Source organism: Lissotriton helveticus, chromosome 4_1 (genome assembly GCF_964261635.1).
Source record: "Lissotriton helveticus chromosome 4_1, aLisHel1.1, whole genome shotgun sequence".
NCBI classification, from domain to species: domain Eukaryota; kingdom Metazoa; phylum Chordata; class Amphibia; order Caudata; family Salamandridae; genus Lissotriton; species Lissotriton helveticus.
In genome coordinates, this window is record NC_136063.1 from 1438286621 (window position 1) to 1438310196 (window position 23576).

Sequence of the window (23576 nt, forward strand, 5' to 3'; positions counted from 1 at the left end):
CCTTGACTGGTGTTTATACTTATAGTTCCGGAAAGACACCCCTTGCTGATTCCCGGACTTCTCTCTCCATATATCCAGGTATCCATACGTTTTCATTATCGACTGTAGCATAACCCTAGATTTTGACAAAACTAAAGATCTACTATTGGGGGATTTATCCAGGATCGGGTCCAGTACCACATTGAAATCACCCGCTATAATAGTTGGCTCCGGGAAAGATAGCAACTGTGAAAATATGGACTCGAGTGTAGATGGATCGTCCTGATTCGGCCCGTAATAGCCCAAGATTGTAATTTGAGATCCCGCCATCATCACTGATGCGATGGCCCATCTACCACCTGGGTCCACCTGTTGAGATACTAGCCTGGCTTTGGCCCCTTTTTTAAAAATTATGGAGACACCTCTTGTGTTTGCCGTCTGAGTGGTTGAAACTGTAAAGTCAATCCATCTGTTTTTCTTAGTCAAGTCAGCCATTTCTGAATATGTTAAATGGGTCTCCTGGAGTATAATGACCTGCGCATCGATATCTCGCAAGTATTGTATGATTTTATTTGCCCTAGGTTTGGTGCGCAGGCCATTAATATTCCAGGAGAAGTATTTTATGTTAACCATCTTTGTCATAACAGTTCATAAACAAAGGAGATACAATCAAATCCTGATGATGGAACCCCATTTTGCCAAAAAGCTTCCCATAAGATTGCAACATGTCTTGGCTTACTGAGGACTTTTTTCCCAATTTTCCACCCCCCACCACCTTCCCTAGCAAGTGCTCCCCCCGATCCCTCCTCCCCACCCTCGGAAAACCCTTGCGATATCTAACCGGAACGATGTCCGGTTGATAGCGCCCCTCCGCGAACTCCCGGAAGAAACGCCACCCTCTAAGTGTGGAGAAAAAACAAAAAAAATACCTATTGATAGCTAATCATAACAGTTCCCTTTCTACCTTTTTGGGGTTTTAAGATGTGCTTATTCTAATTATATATATATTTTTTCTTATATTTTTTTATTTTTAATTTTTTTATTATTATTTTTTTCTTTCCTTTCCTCTCCTTCTTTACTTTTCCTAATTAGAAACTTTAGATCAGAATAAGAATAAGAAAGCCTAACGGGTTTAGCCCCAAAGCTTATTACTACATCTAAGAGTTAAAGTCACTCTCTAATTAAGTTTTTCAGCTGATGTTCAAGTTTTATTTTTGCTACCCATCTGCATCAAGAGATCATCGGCTGCCTGGACTGATCTAATGTTAGTCATCTTATTGTTGTACATGATTTTCATTGCAGCCGGGAATGTAAGTTGAGCTGTAGCTCCCAATGCTCTAAAGGCCTCAAGGCGCCTCCCAAACTCCCATTGTTTCTCCAAAGTGATTCTTGAGAGATCTGACCTTATTATGAAAGAAACCCCCTTTCCAGCCAAAGATTTCTGCTTGAGTGCTAAGTTCAGGATTTGCTCTTTTAGGACGTATGTGTGAAAGTTAACCAAGATCTTACGCGGTTTCACTCTCTGAGCATTACATTTAAAAGGACCTCTACGTACTTTCTGGATATCGGTAGCAAGCTCCTCCACTGTGTGTTCCAAGTTCAAGGATTCTTTCAGCAATACTGCTATGTATTGCTTTATGTCTGACCCCTCAGAGCCCTCTGGTACATTCAAAATACGGAGGTTCCCCCTCCTCGCGTTATTTTCTAAAGACTCCATTCTATCGGAGAGTGCTTGTTCCTCTCTAGAAAGCCTCTGAATATCCAATTTCGCCTGGTCCAAGTGGACCGATAGTGACGATGTTGTCTCTTCAAGAACTCCAGTTCTAATTGTGAGCCCATCAATTTTGTTGTCCAGGGACTCGCAATAGCTTCTTATTTCTGCTTGGTTGGCCGATGACTCCGCAAACCCCTTCCTTATTTCCATCGTAAGGGCTGAGAACATGCTTAAAATAGAAGCTGAAGTAATATCGTCTTTAGCTATTGATAGAGTTTGGTCCGTATGAGATACAGCGGGGCATTCAATCTGATCAATAAGATCTCCCCCACAGGCCATTGCTGCTTCACCGGATCCACTAACAGGAACTATAGTGAGAGCCTGAAGATCTAAGACAGAGACTCCTGGAGCAGTGTTCGGTAAAGCCCCCCGCTCTGAGACCGCCTGAACGGAGAAAACATGTGGAATAAATCCCTTTTCCTTATCTGGCTGGGAAGGTTGAGGAGGCTGATTTTTTCCCCCATCTCCTGAATCACGCATAGAGTCTTCGTGCTCAGTGACCCCCTCTTCAATGGCTTCATGCTCCGGCTCGATATCAGTGTGTAAATCTTCTCGTCTCCTCACCGGACATCATTCATATTTAGGGTAGGAGGCCTACAGACCATTTTCCATTGCACATCCTCTGTATTTTTTCCGGATAACGAAGTAAAACATGACCACTGAGGAAGTTGTGTATGATATGGAGTTGCATATTTCCAATGTATTCCCCTGTGAAAGTTTTGGGGCCTATTCACAAAGGCATCTAAGAGTACATAAAGAGGTACTAAAAGAGAGCTCTTACACATTCTTTCATACCTTTGTGAATTAGCCCCCTTGTGTGTTTTTTCAGGTCAGTTAAGCACTTTGGGGACGATTTGCAAAGAAAGTAGTAAATGTGCTTCTAGATTTACTCCTATATTGGAGTGTAGATTAACTACTTTCTGGAATCCACAATAAATCCCAGGAAACCACGTTGAAATATGTGCCAGATGAGATTTCCAGGCAAATTCTTGGGAAAGTAATGTGATATTCCATTTGGGATCCCATTCCCTCTGTGTGGCGTACTCCACAGTAGAGACAACTCAGCACAGGTAAAATATGATCCCCTGTGCAAATGCAATTTTTGTTATCCACAGAGAATCCCCTTTGCCTACACACCTACCAAATCTGGGATGAGTCATCCCCCTTCCCCCCAGGAAGTGATTTACATCTGCACAGTTCTGTAGTATTAAAAAACTCATCTTTTCTAAGTGGGAAATGGAAATATGAGGAGATTATAAATGCCCACAGATACACTTGTTTGTAGGTATTACACATACTTCCAAGGCTACTCCTGCCTTAGAATTTCACAGAGCACTCTCTTTTCCACCCTTTGAATGTTTTTTATGTGTGTGGAGAACTATGGATTTGTGGCGATCCCTGCATCCATAAATGGGCTAACGCTTACCACAATCACTTTCTGAATTCTTTCTCTAACCTAAGGTTTTGCTCTCTTTATCTTTTGCCCACAATACTTACCTGTTCCTGTATGTATTTTTAATTAATTGGGTGATACCCCTGTCCCCTTCCTTTCCTCAACTTTACTCTTTACCTCTACCTTTTAACCTTAACCCTCCCTTATGCTATATTTTGCCCTAAGCATTAATCTTATCCTTTACCCTGATTACTTACCAATTCCCTTCCTCTGTGTTTTTTTATCGTATATTTTTGATCTCCTGCATTTTACCCATGATCTGTTTATCCAAGGACAAAGGAAAATAAAAGAAATACATGACACCATTTTTGAGTTTGGCCTTTTGGATCTGAAAACATAAGGGCCTATTCAAAAAAGGGAATTTGGAGTATGTAATGTTGGGTCCTGTAGTTCCCTCTTACCCATTTTTACATGTCTTTATAAATTGTCAACAAAACATCTAAAATGGGAAAAAAGTGAAATATGCAGAGGCTATTTGTATACAGTTAGTAGAAACAGAGAGGAGTGTTCTCTTTGCAATTTTACTGATAAGGAATTGGATGTTTCGGCTTATTCACAAAGGCGTCTAAGGATACATAAAAGAGTGCTCCAGTGCTACTACTTCCCATACTCATAAATGCTGTGAATTGGCCCTGCTGTTTCTTCTCAGATATCTGTCATCTTTAAACAGTTGCAATTTTTCTAAAATGTAAGCGAATAGCTATTTGTATTTCTGTTCTAACCAGTGGCTTAGCACAGGTGCCATTGTCCCTAATGCAAGTCAGATGAATAGGCCCCTTCCATCAGTTGAGTAGGCAAATACAAGAAACCTTTGGGTGCAGAGGGCCCCTCATACCACTGGTCGCCCTTGACAGTGCTACTGCTGCACTATTGATAGCTACGCCCCTAATTTTAGCTCTTCAGGAAGTTTACCATAGAGCAATTAGGAAAGGGGTGTGGTCTTGTATTATTTACCTCTGGGAGTCAGTCTGGCTGCCTTGTGCAGCTATGTTAGCAACCACAATATGCCAGTACTGCAAAATTACTTATCAAAACATCACCATGACGAAAAGAATTAAACTGTTTCATCAGAAAAAGTCATTCATTTGAATTAATTAATTCAATTTGTAAATTTAACACTAGGCCATCAAACGATTAAACGGAGGAAACGCTAAGTTGAGAGATACGGGACACAGAACTGTTTCTCAGACTGCACACTTAAATTGACGAAAGTCTGGGACTACGCAGGATTAAAGTGAGAGCTGAGGCTTCCACCAAGCCTAGACAAGCGGACAACCGAACCGTTCAGCAAAAACAAGCTGAAAGCAGCTATAAAGAATGATTGCCACTATGAAAGTCACTGTATATGTGAGAATTAGCTAAGAACCATCAGAGGTCCTGAAGAGAGTTCCTCACACTGGGAACTAGAAACGCGTCGACCAGCATTGTGTTAGGCCAATCGTTGAATATTGAGAATAAATCACTTTGAAATGATGTTTAATCATTTTGATGGCCTAGTGTTAAATTTACAAATTGAATTCTAAATGTTCCTCCCTCTTTTTTTGATATTAGGCTGTAGAATTGAAGTTTTTGATTTGTGAAGACTTTTTCCTAACCCCCCTCCTTTCTTTTCTTCTTCAAACACCACATTTTTTATGTTTAAAAACTGTATATATGAGTATGTATGCGGAAAATTAATTGAGTGTAAGAGTGTAAGAACGTGTAAATTTTAGAAAACACAAAACTTTTCCCTTTTTCTCTCTCCTGTGGATTTAATATGTTACGTTTTTGATAAAAAGAAAAAATGTTAATTTTTTGACTAATTGCTAGAAATAAATGGATTAATTCAAATGAATGACTTTTTCTGAGGAAACAGTTTAATTGTTTTCGTCATGGTGATGTTTTGATGAGTAATTTTGCAGTACTGGCATATTGTGGTTGTTACTTAAATCTAAGGCTTGGCCTTACTGCAGGTAAGCCAAACCCTTGATTGGTTTTCGCTATGTTGATAGCAGCACGTCGAGTAACACAGGGTTCAAAGAATGAAAGCAAAGATTACCAATGCTTGGATCCATGTTCTGAAATCCGAGGACCTTTGAGTTTTTTTAATTCTCCTTGAATATATTTTTGTAAATGAGATCTGTTGTGATTACCTGAATGATAATCTAATTATTGCACGGATGAACAATGTGAGTGCTTTCAAAAAAGTCTCTGCATAGTATGCTAATGATGTTTTACACATTACTTCCCAGCAGGCGTAGCTGTGGCAAACACAAACTTTGCGCTCAATTTTTACAAGAACATTAGAGAGAGTCATAAGGGGGAGAATGTATTTTTTTCACCATGGAGTATTTCGACTGCTCTCGCTATGGTTTATCAGGGTGCAAAAGGCCACACAGCAACTCAAATAGAACAGGTGAGTGAAATCTTTGTTTTAAATTTGTTGAAGTAGATCTTCAATGTGTTTTTTTTCCGAACGGGAAGGCAAGATGCAAATCTGCGCTATATCAAAGCACCCATGATGCACAGTACAATCCAGCTGCAAGTATTTTCTTGATTGCATTTGCACAAAATTAAGAGAAACGTAGGGACCTGTCAATTTTTAAAACTATTTTTTAAAAATATTTTAATGTAAAATTGAGCCCAATATTCTTAGACCTGATAGGTAAGTTTAGGTACTGGAACTCTGCACCACTTGAAATCAGGCAGGGTGGTATTCATCTTACCCTCAGGGGTACATCTTCATGTGTCTCACAAGTGGGCCCCTACAGTCCTTCACACTGGGCAAGAAGTCGTTCAAACCTTTGCCTTTTTCTGGACGCAGACTGAGCCCGAGGATTTGACTATGGATGACACTAGAAGATAAGTCCTGATTTGAATCTAATTTCGACAAATTGAAGACCAGTCTCAAATTTCTTCACTTCAAATTCTATTCCATGCCCTTGCAAATCTCATGATAGCAAACACATACCCCACCTCTAAAGGCCAATGTGTAAATCCAATCCAATCCCAAATCATCTCATCTCATCTCACCTTGTCTCGTCTCATCTCATCTCACCTTCAACCTCATCTCATCTCATCTCATCTTCAATCTCATCTTCAATTGCTATTGTAATTGCATGTATATAGCGCTTACTACCCCTGGCGAGGTGTTCAAGCACTTTTTCGGCGAGTAGCATGCTACTCCGGAATCCATAAAGGATTAGTGTTGAATTAGTATAGGGAAATATGAAAGCAATTTGAGTGGAGGATATTAGTATGTTATTTGGATTGAGATTGGATTGGATTTGCACTGTCAAGAGGGGTAAGACAAGGCTGCATTTTGGCCCCACGGCTTTTAACGTATTATATAAATTCAGTGGGACAATATCTTTCCCTCTTTCCAAATGATTACCCTACTGTGAAAGGATTACCAACACCAATCCTCCTTTACGCCGATGATGCAGCAATAATGTCTCAGACTCAAGTAGGTTTACAGAGGGCGGTTACCAAGTTTGCGGGTTTTATGCAGGAGAGAGGCCTTAAAGTAAATATACCTAAAACATACACCATGCCATGCACTAGAAAACTTAATAGGGCCCCTTGCACTATATTTCTGGACAAACAAAAATTAGCTACCATTGATAGGTTTTGTTACTTAGGGGTCCTGTTTGACAGGAGGTGTGGTTGGAAGCCGGCGATTGCAGCCAGAAAGCTGGCTTTCACTCGCACCATAGGTGCCTTGCGCGCCTTTTCTGACAGACTAGGCGGGAAACCAATCAAGGAGCTGATCCAGATCTACCGGGCCAAATGTGTTTCCACAGCTACCTATGGTGCCAGCTTATGGGGTATCGAGAAGGACTTCACCCTGCAGTGCTGCGAAAACCAATTTATCTGTTATTTATTGGGAGCACCCAAAAGTACATCTACGTTTATGACGCACATTGAGACAGGTGTTAAACACCTGAGTGATATCATTAAGATGTCTCCAATTCTTCTATGGCACAAGGTGTGGACAACACACGAAGCTGGTTTCAATAGGGATCTCATAGAAGATTGCTTAGCCTTAGATGGGGTTGCTAACTTTAGATGGCTATCCTATGTAAGACTATTACTAACAGAACTAGGACTCCTGGAATATTTTGAAAATCCAAGATCCATGGAGGATGTCCCTAGATCAGCTCTCAAAAAAATAATAATTACTCACCTGGACACTGTGAGATGGAATCGTGAAAAACGTAAACATACCATCCAAAAATTCCAGGAAATTACCCCCAACGAAGGCTTGCAAACTTATTTGAAGGTCGATCCCAGTCCGTTCCACCGAATGCTTTTGTCCCGCTTGCATCTTGGGATTTTTTACCGTATGGTAACCTTACCTGACGTGAACAACTGGTCGCCCACTAAGCTGATCTGCCCTTGCGATAATATCGCGGTGCAATCTAACATCCATATATTGTTGTTTTGCACATTTTATTCTAACCCCAGAAAACTATATTTGAAACCTTTACTAAAACGGTGGGGTTTAAGAAACTGCAGGCCAGCTTTTTTAAAATTGTTAAGATTAGAAGATGACCATGTGATATTCGTTGTCTCATGTTTTCTAAGATCAGTCATAAAGTATCGTAAATCCATGTGGCATAACATCTCCCCTCTGGGTCCTACGACACCCCCTGCTGTTGTTTGTTGATACTGCATTTTAAACTTATTTTAAGGACGGTTTTCTTGCCGCCCATGTATATGTTTCTAAATGAATATGTAGTAGTAAGCATTTATTCTTTTAACAATGTTTATGAAATTTGAATTGATGTATCTGCCGTGCTTTTATGATTTTATTCTTAAATCGAATAAAGCTTTACTTACTTACTTACTTGAGAAGGATAGCGGAGGGATAGAAGAGGGAAAAAAGGTTTGCATTTATATAGCGCTTGTTACCCCATATGGGGTATTGAAGCACTTTTTTGGCGAGTAGCACACTACTCCTGAACCCATAAGGATTAGTGGTGAATTAGTATAGTGAAATATGAAAGTAATTTGAGTGGTGGATATTAGTCAGTTATTTGGATCTTGTCTCATCTCATCTTTTTTTTTTAACAAATTTTATTGAGTGTTGTCATTTGTCCCTCTTTGGATACATTAGATTTCCTTTACAGAAACAGCTTATAATTGTACAAAGTAGCTCAAGGATTACAATTTCAATGACATTTATAAAGTTGCCTTTGTCAGAGTATAAGAAGACATTATCACAGTCTGTATCCTATAATTGCCTCTTCATTTGCAACATATTCAATGAACTTTAGTTATTATGCCATGTTTTTGATATTACTAACACATATAAAAGAATCCCAAAAATCACCCCCCACAAGTTAACTAGCTGGGTGGCACAAGGATTATATCTGTTTACATATAAATCCAAGGCATATCTACCTGTGGTTAGGAGATATTTTCTTATTGAGCCCATTCTTGTATTATAGTGCACAAACGTATTTTAGGTAGCAATGGGCTCCATACATACTCCCACTATGCAACCAGTGCAGAGTCCCATGATATCCATCCACTTATTTACAATTGACATAACTAACTTATATGTCTGTCAGCATGGCAGGCGCTTAGGTCACATAATCATTTTGTCCGTCCCAATCCCATGAAGGCCTCCAGCAGGATATCCCGGGACATAGCTATGGGTATCTTACGAAGCCCTTGTTTTTCCTCTCTCTGGATTGCCTCACTTTTGGTCATGCCCCAGTGTTCTACTTCTTCTCTTCACATTACAATTGTCGGCGGCCTTGCCGCTTTCCACCGCCTGGTTATTAGTCTCTTTGCGACTATTAATGCCAAGTCTGCAAACCGCGCCTGCACTTTATATCCCTTTGGAGGCGGGTAGATCCCCAGTAAACAGCTTCTTGATGTATGCCATGTTTGACCACCCACCACATCTTTCAGTATCTGTGCTATGTGCGCCCAATGAGAAGCTAGTGCGGGACAAGCCCATAGCATATGGGCAAAATGTACATCTGTTTCTGTACACCGAGGGCAGTTTGTTGCGGTTCAAGGAAACATCTTGTGTAGCCAGTGCAGTGTAAGGTACGCTCATTGTGTAATCATATATTGTATACATTTGAAGCGTGCATTGCACAAGACCACTTTTGGGTAATCTAGAAGGGACACCCATTCTCCATCCGTCATTGCCTCTCCTAAATCCATATCCCATTTAATACATAGGGTAGCAAGTGGTAAAGGCATTGTCGATGTTATACTTGTTTTCAGCCACTTTGTTAGGTGTCTACCCATCCCCATTAAATGTAACATATGCTCTAGGACATGTGTTGAAGGTTCCAATCTCATCTCATCTTCAATCTCTTCTCATCTCATCTTCAATCTCATCTTCAATCTCATTCTCAATCTCATCCTCAATCTCATCCTCAGTCACATCCTCATCTTTTCTCCACTCCTCGTGGACCCAATATAATTTTGTCTTAGCTTGGAATAATATCCCAGTAACACATTACTGAAAGTATATTAAACATATGTCCCCAATAGTTTGCTAAAAACAAGGCCAGAAGCGGAGTCAAAGTGACCACATTGGGAACACTTTACACTTGAATTCCATCCTCAAGTTAACAGGATGGAATTCAAGTTTACAGTTTAATGAAATAAGTATCTGTTCAATAATTTTGCAATTTATATGTTGATGCAGTTAGGCAGTGATTAATGTTTTTAGGTTTTTCACTTTAGAAACTTAGAGCAAGATTATTTTTTTTGGTCTGGCACGTTTAATGTAGAATCAATGAAATACATGTACAGTTGATTTGTCAGAAACTTTGGAAAGGGCTATTAAATCACCAAAAACAATGCAAGAAGTGGCTTTAAATTTGGGTTCAAACTAAGTCTATCATATTTAGTCTCGGATTTGGAGATTTTTGTAACAGCATGTTTGACATTTAAGATTCAGTGGATAATCGATCAAATGGTTTGAAAATGGCACCTTGATAAAGCTAACTTGTCTGTGGAGTCGTGAACAGTGGCAACACTTTTTGCTTTTATTTCCTTTTTTTAATTTTTTTAAAGAATGTTATTATTATTTTGCCCACGAGGTGCAGTACAAAAAAATAAGCATACAGTTAATAATTGAGGATCACATCAAAATACATTGCAAATTCATATCATACAGTGCATGTTAAAAACCATTAGAGCATTGATTCATCTTTAACATTAGTGTCTCACGAACCGAGTAAAAATGTACACATCCTAATGAAATTAATACCAGTCAGCCTCGACTATCATTCACAGTTTCCTTCCAGCGTATATGGATCACTATATACGCCTACCAAGTTTTTTATGTTTATGTTTTGGCGATTTTTAAAGCGCGCAAATACCCTGGGGTGTCTCGGCGCTGACTGAGCAGTCGATGGCTATGGCAGATTTTAAAGTGGGAACAGCCATGTTTTTAGTTTCTTCCTGAAGCTAAGGAGAGTTGGGGCAGTTTTGATGGTGATCGGGAGTGAATTCCATAGTCTGGCTGTGGAGATCACAAAGCATCTATCACCCCAGTTAGCTTTCCTTGTGCGCTGGACTTTGAGCAGATTAGCTGAAGATGAACGAAGGGTTCTGGGGTTTTCGAGCGGACGAAAGGCGTCCTTGAGAAACTCCGGGCCTGAGTTATGCATGGCTTTGTAGGCGATGCACAATGCCTCAAATTTCGTACGGCTCCTGACAGGGAGCCAGTGGAGTAGTCGGATGAAAGGGGTGATTAAGGTGAACTTAGATATGTGTAGTAGAATTCTGGCTGAGGCATTCTGCACTAGCTGATGTTTATTGAGAACCTTTTCCTGTGCATTGAGAAGAAGGGCATTACAATAATCCGTTCTGGCAAATATAGGGGTGCTAATCAGGGTTTTTCCAGCTGATATCGGAAGATAGGGAAGAAATTTCTTAATCTTCTTCAAGGTGAAGAAGGAGGTGGAAACTATGGAATTGACGTGATGATGGAAGAGTAGTTTGTCATCGAATATGACTCCGAGGTTACGGACCTTAGTAACAGGTACTGGTGGAGGTCCCATCTCTATGGGCCACCACAGGGGAGACCAGGCAGGTTCCAATTTCCCGAATGTCATCACCTCTGTTTTTTCAGAGTTTAATTTTAGGCAGTTTGAGGACATCCAGGAACTGATGGCGAGCATTCCTTCTTGGAAGTTTGCTGCAACTGTCAATCCATCATTGTGTAATGATAGGACCAGCTGGGTATCTTCGGCATAGGTAGTGAGACTGATGCCGTAAGATTTAATCACCCTCGCCAAGTCCGAAACGTAGATATTAAATAAAGTCGGACTTAGCGAGGATCCCTGTGGTACTCCGCAAGGAAGGGAGAATGTGTGGGAGAAATAAGGACCCAGTTTAACTGTCTGTGATCGATCAGCCAGAAAGGAGGCAAGAAGTTCTTTGGCTTTGTTGTGAATGCCAATTGCTGAGACATGGTCGATCAAGGTGGCATGATCGATCGACCCTCTCTTACCCTTCCTTTCATAGATCCCTTTCTCCATATTATATTTAGCTAACAATTTAGCTAGCCATTGCTGGAATAGTGGGACTGACTGATCCAACCAGGCAGAGGCGATAATAATAACCAATGCAGCCATAGCGAGAAATATGAAAAAAATCAGATGAGTTTTGTCTTCCATTCGATTGAATCCCCAAGAGTATTAAAGCTGGATCTAGTACAACTTGTATATTCAAATTTTGATCCATAAATCTTTCTATTTATTTTATTAAATTTTCCAGCAGGGGATAGGTTGCGAACATGTATATGAAATACGCTTCAGCGCTATCACACCGGGAGCACCTGATTCCCTCCTGACCACCCCATTGCGCTATCCTTGCAGGCGTATAGTACAGCCAGTAGATCGTTTTAAAATGTTCAGCCTGCAATCCCACCAAGCATAAGATGTTTTGACCCATTTCTAGCGATCCAAAAAAGCAGCTCTGATCTATGCCCAGTTTTTCCGCCCACTTTTCCGCGTATTTATCCAGATCATCCGGTTTTGATATTTGCAATTCGGCATACATTTTCCTAATAGTGCAGTTCTCTCCCGCTCTTATGACATCTATTATTACCGATCTCTGGAAGCCGCAAGGTCCTCCCCTTTTCCCAGTAAGAAAGCTCCACCGCTGCAAATATCTTAAAAGGTTTCTTATATTGATCCCGTGCTCTTGCTGGATTTTGATAAACGTCCACATGCCATCAGGGCTGATCAAATCCCCCAGCATCCTTAGTCCCTTCCCCTCCCACTCTAACATAATTGCGTCAGAAAAAATATCCGTGAGCGTTGGGTTTCTATAAAGCTGTGTATAATAATTAAACCTGCTGAGGCCTATTTTCTTTTTAAAAGCAGCCCAGATCTTATGTGCAGCCAATAAGGTCTGATATTTCGTTTTTTAATAATAGCTAGGTTCAATACATTTCATAAAAAAATTATTTGCATCCTCACCCAATAACAATTCATATACATCTGGGGCCAAAGGTATCCCTGGGGTCACCCCCAGTTCTCCCGAACATAACAAACATATATTGAAACGCCGAGGCCCAGTAATACAGCTTAAAATATTGGACTGCCTACCCTCCTCTCTCCCTAGGCAGTGACATATATTTTATAGCCCTCTTGGTTTTCCCATGGGCCCATATAAACCTGTTCACAATGTGCTCAAGCATACTAAACCAGTGCTTCTCAGACTCTAACGGTATGGCCCTAAAATGATAACGTATTTTGGGGAGGAGAACTATCTTTACCACATTGCTACAGCCAACAAGAGTCATATGTAGATTATTTAATAGATCAAAATATTTTTAGCTTTCCCTATGATTGGTTTAATATTCTTTTTCACTAATTTTCCTAGATCTGGAGTAATTTCAATACCTAGGTAAACAGTGGAGTCAACCACCCTCGAGTCTTCTAGTTTAGCCCATTTATATTGGATTATCAACGTCTTCTGGCTATTTAGCGCATACCCGGAAATTGCTCCAAAATTTTGAGCCTCTTCTTCTATTACACCCATTGTGCCTCGGGGGTTAGAGGTGACCACCGCAACATCGTCTGCATAAGCCAATATCTTGGTCTCCCACCCATGGTACCACATTGGACTAATACTACTCGAGGCGTCCAGCTTCCTTAGCAGGGATCAATGTAAAGTGTGAAAGCAGGAGCGAGCAAGGGCAGCCCTGCCTTGTCCCTCGGTTAATTATCACCGTGCAGTGTGCCCCCATTCACTCTGATCGGAGCCCTTGGAGCTTTATATAGAACCTGTATGGCCTTAATGTAATTGCTCCCAATCCCAAACCATTTCATCACATCCCAAAGGTAGTCCCAGGAGACCCTATCAAACGCTTTTTCAGCCTTCATGAGAATTAAAGCCATAGGGTCTCCTGAGACTTCCGCTGTATCAAATAGAGTTATAACTCTTCAGGTGTGTTCTGTAGTCCTTTTGCTTCTATTTCCTAATGCATCAGGGAGCCGCTTTGCCTATATTATGAAAGTCCACAAGTTACCCTAACTGTGCAAGTAGTTAAATCAAAGTTTTACTTGAAAAATATTTTTAAATGACCCCTGTACATATTTCTGACAATTGAAGGTAACATCTCCCAGATGTTACTGATACCAGGGACATTGGTAAGACAAAAAGATGTCATTTTATAGGATTTGAGGGAATAACTTGCAGAAATCTGTCTTCCCACAACAATTCTCTCCTGTTTTTGCCTGGTATTTCTCAATGAGATTTCGACTGATTTCAGCAGCCAAAGCTTCCAGGTGAGATATTACTGATCCATTATGTTCCTGTGAATCTATCTCATTATCCCATTGGGGCTGGTAACAACTCCTGTTAGTGGCCCCGGTGGGCTTACCTGAGGATTCAGAGTGAGGCGCCTAGAAATTGAATCAAACTTACAAGGTTATGGGAGGAACGCTTGCAATAAGTCTGAACAGTGCTATTTGTTTGAATAGCATTCCAGCCCGTCATTTTGCCCACCATGCCACCTCAATTTGCACCCAGCTATTTGCAAATCAGTCTTGAACCTGCACCAATAAGAGCAATCCAGCCTGAATTGCCAGGCCAGATCCTACTTGAACTGGAACACAAGCAACCCAAGACCGGTTTCATCCTGACTGGGGCTCTTTAGTCTGGAGTAGACCCTAGATATTGTGCATACTGGTGGGCCACAGAAGGGGAAAAATGTAACTAGACACACAGGGTATGATCGGGAAGTCAGCATGGAAGATATGGTGTTTGTAAGCTCCAACTGCAGAGATTAAGATCTGGCAGACAAACCCCACATTGGGCTCACATCATTAAAGGTCACTGGATAAACTTGGCAAGCAATGGAAATTGCGATTGGATTTGCTACTTTGCTTCCATTTGAGGGTGAACCAAACAAACAGTGATGGAGGTGTGATGGTAGTAGTAATTGATTTCACCATGCAATAAACACTTTGGAGACAGGTGAAGAAATTAGTTGATCCTGCGGCTCAAAGCGCACTGTAGATTTAGAGCCTTTCCAGCTTTGAGCAGGATCCAGGCACGACCCAGAGGCTAGATTTACTTCAAATGACAAGAAGATGATAAGTAGATGGCAAGGAAACAAAGGATAGAGGAGCTGTTCATATCCTGTTGCGGTTCCTCCGCTAAGGCAGAGGAGCGTCACCCCACTGCTTTTGGCAGTTGAAATAAAGGAAAAATAAAATGATAATAACTGTTTGTTATTATCATTTTATTTGTTCCTGCTGCAGCTTGGCGGTTAGAGCAGGGGAGGAGCAGTGGCACCCTGCTAAGTGCGAATTAACTATTTGGCCAGCGCTCTTTTGCTGGCCAACCAGTCATGCGAACTTTGCATGTTCTCCAAGCAGGCTGCATTACAGCCTGCATGGAAAGCATATCCAGGCCCCCTTTACCTGGGCGAGTGACAAACCACTGTAGTGTGGTGTTCAGACCAATCACAACGCTACATTGAAGCGTTGTGATTGATCAGGGGAGCCTGGGTGCTTACCAATCACAACACTGCTTTGCAGTGTTGTGAATGGTCGGGGAGCCTGGGTGTGCTTCCTGGTTCCTGCGGAGGGACGACGAGGAGAGACGAGGGGGTAAGGTAAGTTTTATTTTCTTTTCTTCACTTTACCCTCTTTTACCTCCTCGTCCCCACCCTCCGCCCTGCCACCCCGATCTGTGTCAGCCGCCACAGATCCATTCCGCAGAGATTTATGTCCCTGAGGATGCTGTAAATGAAGGTTGGAATATAAAGCACCTCAACAGACATGAGACAATTATGAGACCATTTGAAGAGGAGGGTATGTCTGGGGAACAGAGAGGAAACTGAAAACATGTAGAGTGCTGGAGCACGCGCAGCAAAGAAAGGCGAAATGTGAGTTTTGGATTGTAATAGCGGCAATTTGCGAGCAGAGGGAATGGCGAGAGGTGCAAAGACCCGCAGAAAACCATGCTTGACTGGCTACAAAACATAGCAAAGATTAACTCAGAGCCGCCCATTAAATTCAAGGCTTTTTTTACTGAACAATTACCAGAGCAACATGAGACAAGGTGAGAGGTGAGACCACGGGTTAATTGCAAACATTTTAGCATAGTGAATGCTATGCGATCCAAGGAGCAGGTGCGTAGAAAAGAACCATTATATCACTGGAAGGGGATTGAACCGCACCTCTACACCTAAGCGCATTGGGATGCCGGGCCTGCTGTGACTGCACAGTTGGGAAGTGCAACAGTCTAAGCTGAAAACATTGTACTTAAGGCATCAGTGAAAGACAGAACAAGAGAAACCCACTGATTAATGCCCTTAAAGGGCTCAGCGCGCTCAACTGCGGTAAAGATGAAGTCGGGAGTACCTTCAGGGGAGAAGGCTGCTATGTTTACTGAATTGAACTCTTATTTCCCCCAAAGACGTAAATAGAAACCCAACAGATTTTTAATGCTCCTATCCCCATTAGATGAACATTGCTTGAGCGTGCGGTGAGTGACTAGTGGGTAACATTTGTAGTATTCCAGGGGTTATTGTTGGATTTAGGTGTCCTGAAAGGGTCCCAAATGTGTAAATTCAAAGGAATCCTGCTTCCCTGGAGAGCCTGCCATCTAACACCAGTCAGTGTAAATTCCTGCATGTTCACATTCCCAAAAGCGTGTTGGTCCTGAGAGCCCTTTCCTTCTTTCTTTCATTCCTCATTCATCCTCTCCTTCATTGACCATTGCTTACCCTTCCTCCCCTCCACCCCATCTCATTCCCTTTTAACATGTTGACCCACATTGCTAGCCTGAAATTCTGGCAGATTTATTGCATAGTATACATGTACCTCCTCCACTAGGGGAGAAAGCTGCTATGTTTACTGAATTGATATCTTATTTCCCCCAAAGACGTAAATAGAAACCCAACAGATTTTTAATGCTCCTATCCCCATTAGATGAACATTTCTTGAGCGTGCGGTGAGTGACTAGTGGGTAACTTTTGTAGTATTCCAGGGGTTATTGTTGGATTTAGGTGTCCTGAAAGGGTCCCAAATGTGTAAATTCAAAGGAATCCTGCTTCCCTGGAGAGCCTGCCATCTAACACCAGTCAGTGTAAATTCCTGCATGTTCACATTCCCAAAGGGGGTTGTTCCTGAGAGCCCTTTCCTTCTTTCTTTCATTCCTCATTCATCCTCTCCTTCATTGACCATTGCTTACCCTTCCTCCCCTCCACCCCATCTCATTCCCTTTTAACATGTTGCCAACATTGCTAGCCTGAAATTCTGGCAGATTTATTGCATAGTATACATGTACCTCCTCCACTATGAAGGTGTTGGGAGCACATGCAGCCATGGAGCCTACAACTTCTGGGAGCATCAGCAGCTTTGGTGGACTACATATTGAGTTTATGTTTAATAATGGTATTCATGGACAGTTATTGCTTGAGGTGTACAGAACCTGCACTGGTCAATGTATTATCAGACTACCCTCTTTTTTATATGTCAATGACATGTATTTCTTCCCACAAAATATAATAAATAAAGTAGACAAAAATAAAAGGCAGATGGAGACATCTTTGACCCATACTGCTTACATCATCCTTATATAAAGTGCATGTGGAAGATGATTGATCCACTACAAAAAACATGATAAAGCATTTTGATGATGAGTTAAGAATTATAATTGAATGAATAAATAAATAAATAAAATTAAAATAATGAGAAATTCACTCCTTGACGATGGAGTCTGCCCATTCCTCTGCCAGATACTCCAATATTTCTGTAGAACCTTGTTTAAACTTCAGAGGGGTACCTCCCTTGAAATTGTTTGGATTTACCCATATATTTTGTGTTATAAGGGATTTTTGGGTTTACCTTTTTATGATGTATGGATGCTTTAATTGGGCAACCAAGGGGTTAGTTGCAAGACTTTCATATTACAAATATATTGATAGAAAATGCATGGTTAAGTATCACTTAAGTCATTATAGCACTCCTCTGATATCCATGGCTAATTTCTAATGTTGTTTGTTCTAGAAGGAATTATTGAGCCTTGAAAGCTTTGAGAATCTTTAAATGTTGCCTCTGTTGAAGCTATCTAACTGATAATCCTAAAATAAAGCACCTACAAGGAATTGGGGGTGGTGTTATTCTAAAGAGTTTATGAGGCAATGTGCCCCAACAGATAACAGATTGCCATAAAAAAAATCAGCATAGTCCATTATATAAGCCTTGAGTCATGGAGGCTCAAATCCAGTAAAAGTTAGAGACCATGAAGGATTATTAAATTATTAAAATTGCAATACAGAAGGTGCTTCACCGGGTATATTACTCACGCACTACACTACAGAAACTTGGTCATGCACCTGACTCACTGTGCCTTAGGAACTGCGGCCACATAGGAACATTTTACCATATAATATGGGAATGCCCACACATACAATCCTACTGGAAACGGGTGCTGAATATGATGTCGGAGGTGGGAGGGGTTGAAATTCCGCTGGATCCCAAAAGATGCCTTCTGAATGCTTGGGAGCCTACAGATTTGAACTTGGCCCTACAGAACTGGGTCACGCTGGGGATGACGATCGCCAAGCGGAACATAGCCAGGAACTGGGGTTCTGGAGTGCTCCCCACGCACCAACAATGGGAAAGATATATGGATGTCGCAATGGTGGCTGAGAGGGCGGTGTACACCCATAGAGGATGCCCCAAAAAATGGTCAAAAATATGGGGCGAACCTCCACAGATTGATTTCTGAGACCAGCCTGTGAATAATGCTGGGATGTGATCAAAATGGGATGGGTGCAAGACATCGGCAAAGGGAGGGAGAGAGGATGAAGGGACTGCTGTCAAGTGATGTATTTCTATGGTAGTCAGCTATGATGAGATTGAGGTGTTTATTGGATTATGTGATGTGTACAAGCAAACACTGATGGAGAGATCGATTGTACTGTTTATAAAGATATCAATGTAAGAAATGCGATAAAAACAAATTAAAAAAGAAAAAAAAATTGCAATACACAAGGTAAGGATAATCAAAAATGCATGGTAAATCAGAATTGGGAATTAGCATAAGACTCAGTCCGATGAAGCAATTAGTCTGACATGAAGACAAATATCAGAATAAAATATTCTGAGTCTTAAGCAAGAGACAGACTGACATGGGACCACTTCCTAAAGTGGGAGAAAGCCAGACTTGGCTCACCACCTGATGGAGTACTAATATAACAACCTACACAGTGAAAATCATATTGTCAGCATAAGGTCAATCAATCAGTCAATCAATCAGTATTTATAAAGCTCAGCTTATCACTCAGGGGTGGGTATCCAGACGCTGAGTGGAGAGCCTTAGTCAAAGAGCCAGGTCGTGGGTCCCTTCCTCATGCCGGTGGGTGAGTGGGAGGTACGAAGGTAGAGTAGGATGCCGTTCCAGGACTTCCCTGCGAGGTAGGAGAAAGAATGATCTGTGCTGCGGTTTGATCAGAGTTGTCAGGTTGGCTGGTGGAAGGTCAGGAAGTGGTTGATGTAGGTGGGTCTGGAGTTGTGCAGGGCCATGTAGGCATGGGTCAGCAGCTTGAACAGGCATCTCTTCTGGACGGAGAACCAGTAGAGGCTTCTGAGGTAGGGGTGATAATGGTCCAACTGGGGAGGTCAAGAAACAGTCTGGCTGAGGCGTTCTGTCTAAAGTGATTGAGTCATTTCACAAATTGACAAATCATATGCAAAATGTAATGCACCATCCCAACACCATCCACTAAATGAATACTAATATAGTCCCTATTGACCTAATGTCATCAGGTGTTTCTGTACAAATCTATTTCCACCCAAAACAATGACAGTCTCATTTTATGAATAGCCTTACAGTAGCACAGACAGGAAGATCCTTAAATGAATCAAAATGCTTCCCCCAGAGTTCTCCAAGAGCAGCATGTCAATACAGAACATTTCATGGTACATATTTTGCAATGTGCAATGACAGATCAAAGAGGATTTTAAATTACAAGCCTTTAGAGACCAAACATGACATTTCCACCTGTTCCCAAACAAACGTTTTCACTTATTAAATGTAGTAAGGTAAACCAATATTATCCTATGGAAGAGGCAGGCCTTGCAGTAGTGAAAAATAAAGGTAGGAGATTTCCACTATCAGACACGTAAAACTTAAAAGTACATGTCCAACCTTTTAAATACACTGCAACGTGCCCTATGTGCTGTTTAGGGCCTGCTCTAGGGGTTTTATAAGTATTAAAAAGAAAGTTTTTGGCTTGGCAAAAGATTTATTTCGTTAGGTTGAAATGACAGTTTAAAACTTCACACAGGGTGCTGTGGCAAACCTGAGACTTACTTAAAAAGGCTACTTAAGTGGGTGGCACAATAAGTGATGCACACGCACACTAGTAGCATTTCTTTTCGAGGCTCTGAGTATAGCATTTTACGAGGAACTTACAGGTAAGTTAAATGTGCCAAGTGAGTGTATGCCAATTTTACCATGTTGAAATGAGAGAGAACAAGTACTTTAGCCATGGCTAGCAGTGATAAATTGGGCATAGTCCTGAAAGTCAACATAAATGGGTTCAGAACACAGGAGTGTGAAGGCAAAAAGTTTGGGGGTGACCCGGCAGAAAGGGCCAAGTCCAACATTACTCCCCTCCAGTAAAACTCCAGAGTTGACTAATCAATACCTTGATGGGCTTTCCTGCTTAGGCAATAGAACATGGATGAAGGCTCTGTTATGCAGTGGTACTTGTTAGTTCTATGGCCTTCAGAACGTAGGACTTCATTACGATGTCGCTTGGAAAGGCTCTGAACGCATTCGGATTTTTCTAACCCATGTCAGAACCCATGTTTTCAACCGACTCAGAAACATTTCTGACCAACTGATTACAATGAAAGGTAACCGTTCAGTCACTCTGAATCGGTTCTGACCGGCATTCGGAGAATACGAGTCTGTCGAAGCCGAATCGTACAGCTCTATGTACCACATTTCCGACCGACGTATTACGATGTTGGATTCGGACTGTCTTTCCAAACTGGTCTGTCTGACATGGAACAGCTGTCAGGAACTGACTTTGGGGGCCCGTAGCAGGCCCCCTTCACCTGGAGGCCTCCAGTAGGGGCCCGTGGTGGGGGTACCCAAGGGTCTCCTCTTTAAAACCAGCACAGTGATGCAGGCACCATGGGGTGCCTGAGAGAGGGTGCACTGTTTTCTGCAACCACCCCTTTTTTCAATGAGAGCCTGTGCTGTGGGTCAGAACACAGACTCCCAGTGAAGTCAATGAGAGTCCAACCGAACGGTGTTCAGAAACATCGTAATCGGTCGGTCGGACTCTCTGAACCTGAGTCGGTAGGACCCGATTCCGACACAGAGTTCGTTGGATTGTTTTCCGATCGACATCGTAATGAGGCCATATGTTTTATCCCTCTGTATAGGTTTGCCTGAGCCACTGGACTGGCCGATGGAGAACCCTTCTCCTCACTTGTAAACCCCATTTGTGAAGCACTAAACCTTTATTTGCTCACAGATGCATCCCGTTAGGCAGACAGTACCACCATGGCCAACAAAGTGATGTGGTTCATTTCACCCCTTGGATCAGACTTCGTTCCCCAGCCCAAGGAAAACTCTGCCATAAAGACAGCAACCAATAGAGGACACTGACAGCTGTCAGTGTCAAGAGCCTGGCCCTGGACCATCCACTGCTAGGTGGAAGCTCCAAGTGGGGTAATTGGGAAAGCTTCTCTTTCAGCCTTGGGGATGGCAAGAAGTTTCCTATGGGCTCCTGAGGGTCTCTGACCTCTGAGGTTTCTCCGAGTGGGGGGCAACAGCCTCAGGTGTTAGGCACCCTACTTCCACTCTACTTTCCACCAGTCCTGCGGTGGTATCCTGAGTCTGTACCCTGAGGCTCAACAGGTGACAGGAGTGAGTTCCCTTGCCCCTCTGCTTTGGAGTGGTACCCCAGAAAACTGAGCTTTCAGGGTGCTCTCAATGCTGTCCCACCAAGCTGTCCTGACATTGTGGTGCTTCCTCCAGTGAATGGTGTTTTGGCACAGACCAGGCACCCTTGCTTGTGCCCCAACTCGGAGCAACCAAAGCACCAAGTTTGGCAATGGGGCACCCTGAGCCTTCAGCCACCAGAACTTCCCTCCTATTTTTTAGAAGGGGCCTGCGAACCCTTAGCGTGACAGGATATCCTCATGTGTGATACAGACCTACCATAACATAGCAATATAATGGGCATTCTCATTAAAATAAGAAAAATGTTTACTTTCAATTAAGAGCAATAAAAGTATGAAGCTGCATAAAACTTGCTAGGTCACATTTAAAAAAAAAAATTTGTTTTGTGATTTTTTTTATGGCGCTTTTCTTTGCAACAAAAATTACTGATAAATAAGACAATGTATATACCTTGTTAGATCATATTTCGAGTAAGAAGTTCATTGTCATGCAAAATATGCAGTTTTTAGTGGGTGGAGTATTCTTTTCAAGATAGCTTCTACACTCTTTCTTCCCTTCTGTCCTTTCTAAATGAGGAAAACAATCCACCACAAACATTGCATGAAGTACACCCGTTAGGAGGCTGCATGAAATACACCGTTAGGAGCCTGCATAGTGTATCAAAGAGTTAAGAGCACAATCGGGAGAGATAAATACCCCTTTGTTTTGATCCAAGATGTGATTGACAAAGTCTTATAGCAAAGCTTGAAAGGGGCTGACCTAAAGCCTACTCACATTATATTACAAACAATAGGTTTTGCATACTGCTAACGCTAGCCAGCCAGATCTAAAAATGTAAAGTAGCCAATGGCCATTTCTAACTTTAACATTGATACTGAACTGCCTAAGAGGAGTTTCATATAATATTTTTATACAGTACATTGTTTTAGTAATGTTTTAATAAATGTTTGTTTTTATAGTGATTATTTTCTCGTGCAGCCAATCAGCTATATATATAGGCTTGTTTTGTGCCATTTTCTAATTATACTGTGTCCTTATTTTCACAGCTGACACATTGAGGATTTATAAGTAGAGGGTTTAGCAGATACAAAAACAGGGGATGCGAAAGGTCAGGGCTAATCAATAGTAGAGTGGGGGAGCAACTGAGAAAGAGAGACTGGATTTGGGTGCTTTTCAAAATGTAGAACCTTTTGGGAAAAATATTGCCCCTATACTAGCGGGTGGAGAGCAAAGAGGGTAAAATCTTGATCTGAGATCTGAAAAACAACAAACTTCATGAATGGAGCATGAGTGCATACAGGCCATGGATAAAACTGCACCTTTGCAACCCAGATTACTTTTTCATCAACATTATTCTAGAATTCTGGTAACATCAACATGCTTCATTTTATGTACCCACAGGTTCTTCATTTTGATGCGATAACCGGTATTGGAGGCTGTACTAAGAAAGCACGCAAGGTGATGTTCATGTAAAATACTTGAATTTAAAAAATATGCTATTTGCTTTGTCTTGCTTCTAGATTACAAATAAGTATTCATGCCATTTCTCTCTTTTTTTGGGGGGATTAGCCGAAAACTAACCTTCTCTTTTCACCCTTTTTATAGTTTTACATACTACTCTTCTCTGGAGCCAAACGTGTACACGAGGAGTAAGTTAGCTTGCACCAATAAGCCTTCAGTTTCAATGGCTCTTTAACAGTATTAAAATCTTCCCCCATAAATTTTGAGATTTCTTGTGAATGCCAATCTATAAATGGGTGGCTCGTACATGAGCACCACGTAATGATTTTATTGCGGTTGAATTCCTTTAGGTTTTACAAACTCACCTGCCACGAGGGCAAATCATTATTTTAAAATTGTAATCCTTGGAAATTATCACTATCCTTTTGTTTTATAATCATGAAGGGGCAGATGAATGATTAGACTTGTCTCAAAAAATAGTTGCAGCTTGTGACGGGT

The 23576-nt window shown here is 41.5% G+C and overlaps 1 protein-coding gene across 2 annotated transcripts in view; it reads left to right on the forward strand.

Annotated features, from left to right (window-relative positions):
- LOC144829154 (leukocyte elastase inhibitor-like) overlaps positions 1 to 23576 on the forward strand; it is a 105183-nt gene that overhangs the window by 31391 nt on the left and 50216 nt on the right. Inside the window, exons 3-4 of one of the 2 annotated variants that reach the window (XM_078687999.1) lie at positions 5438 to 5601; positions 23019 to 23075. In XM_078687999.1, the coding sequence (XP_078544125.1) occupies positions 5438 to 5601; positions 23019 to 23075 (221 nt within the window). The remainder of the gene's footprint in view (positions 1 to 5437; positions 5602 to 23018; positions 23076 to 23576) is intronic. The other variant, XM_078688000.1, reaches the window with a different exon arrangement.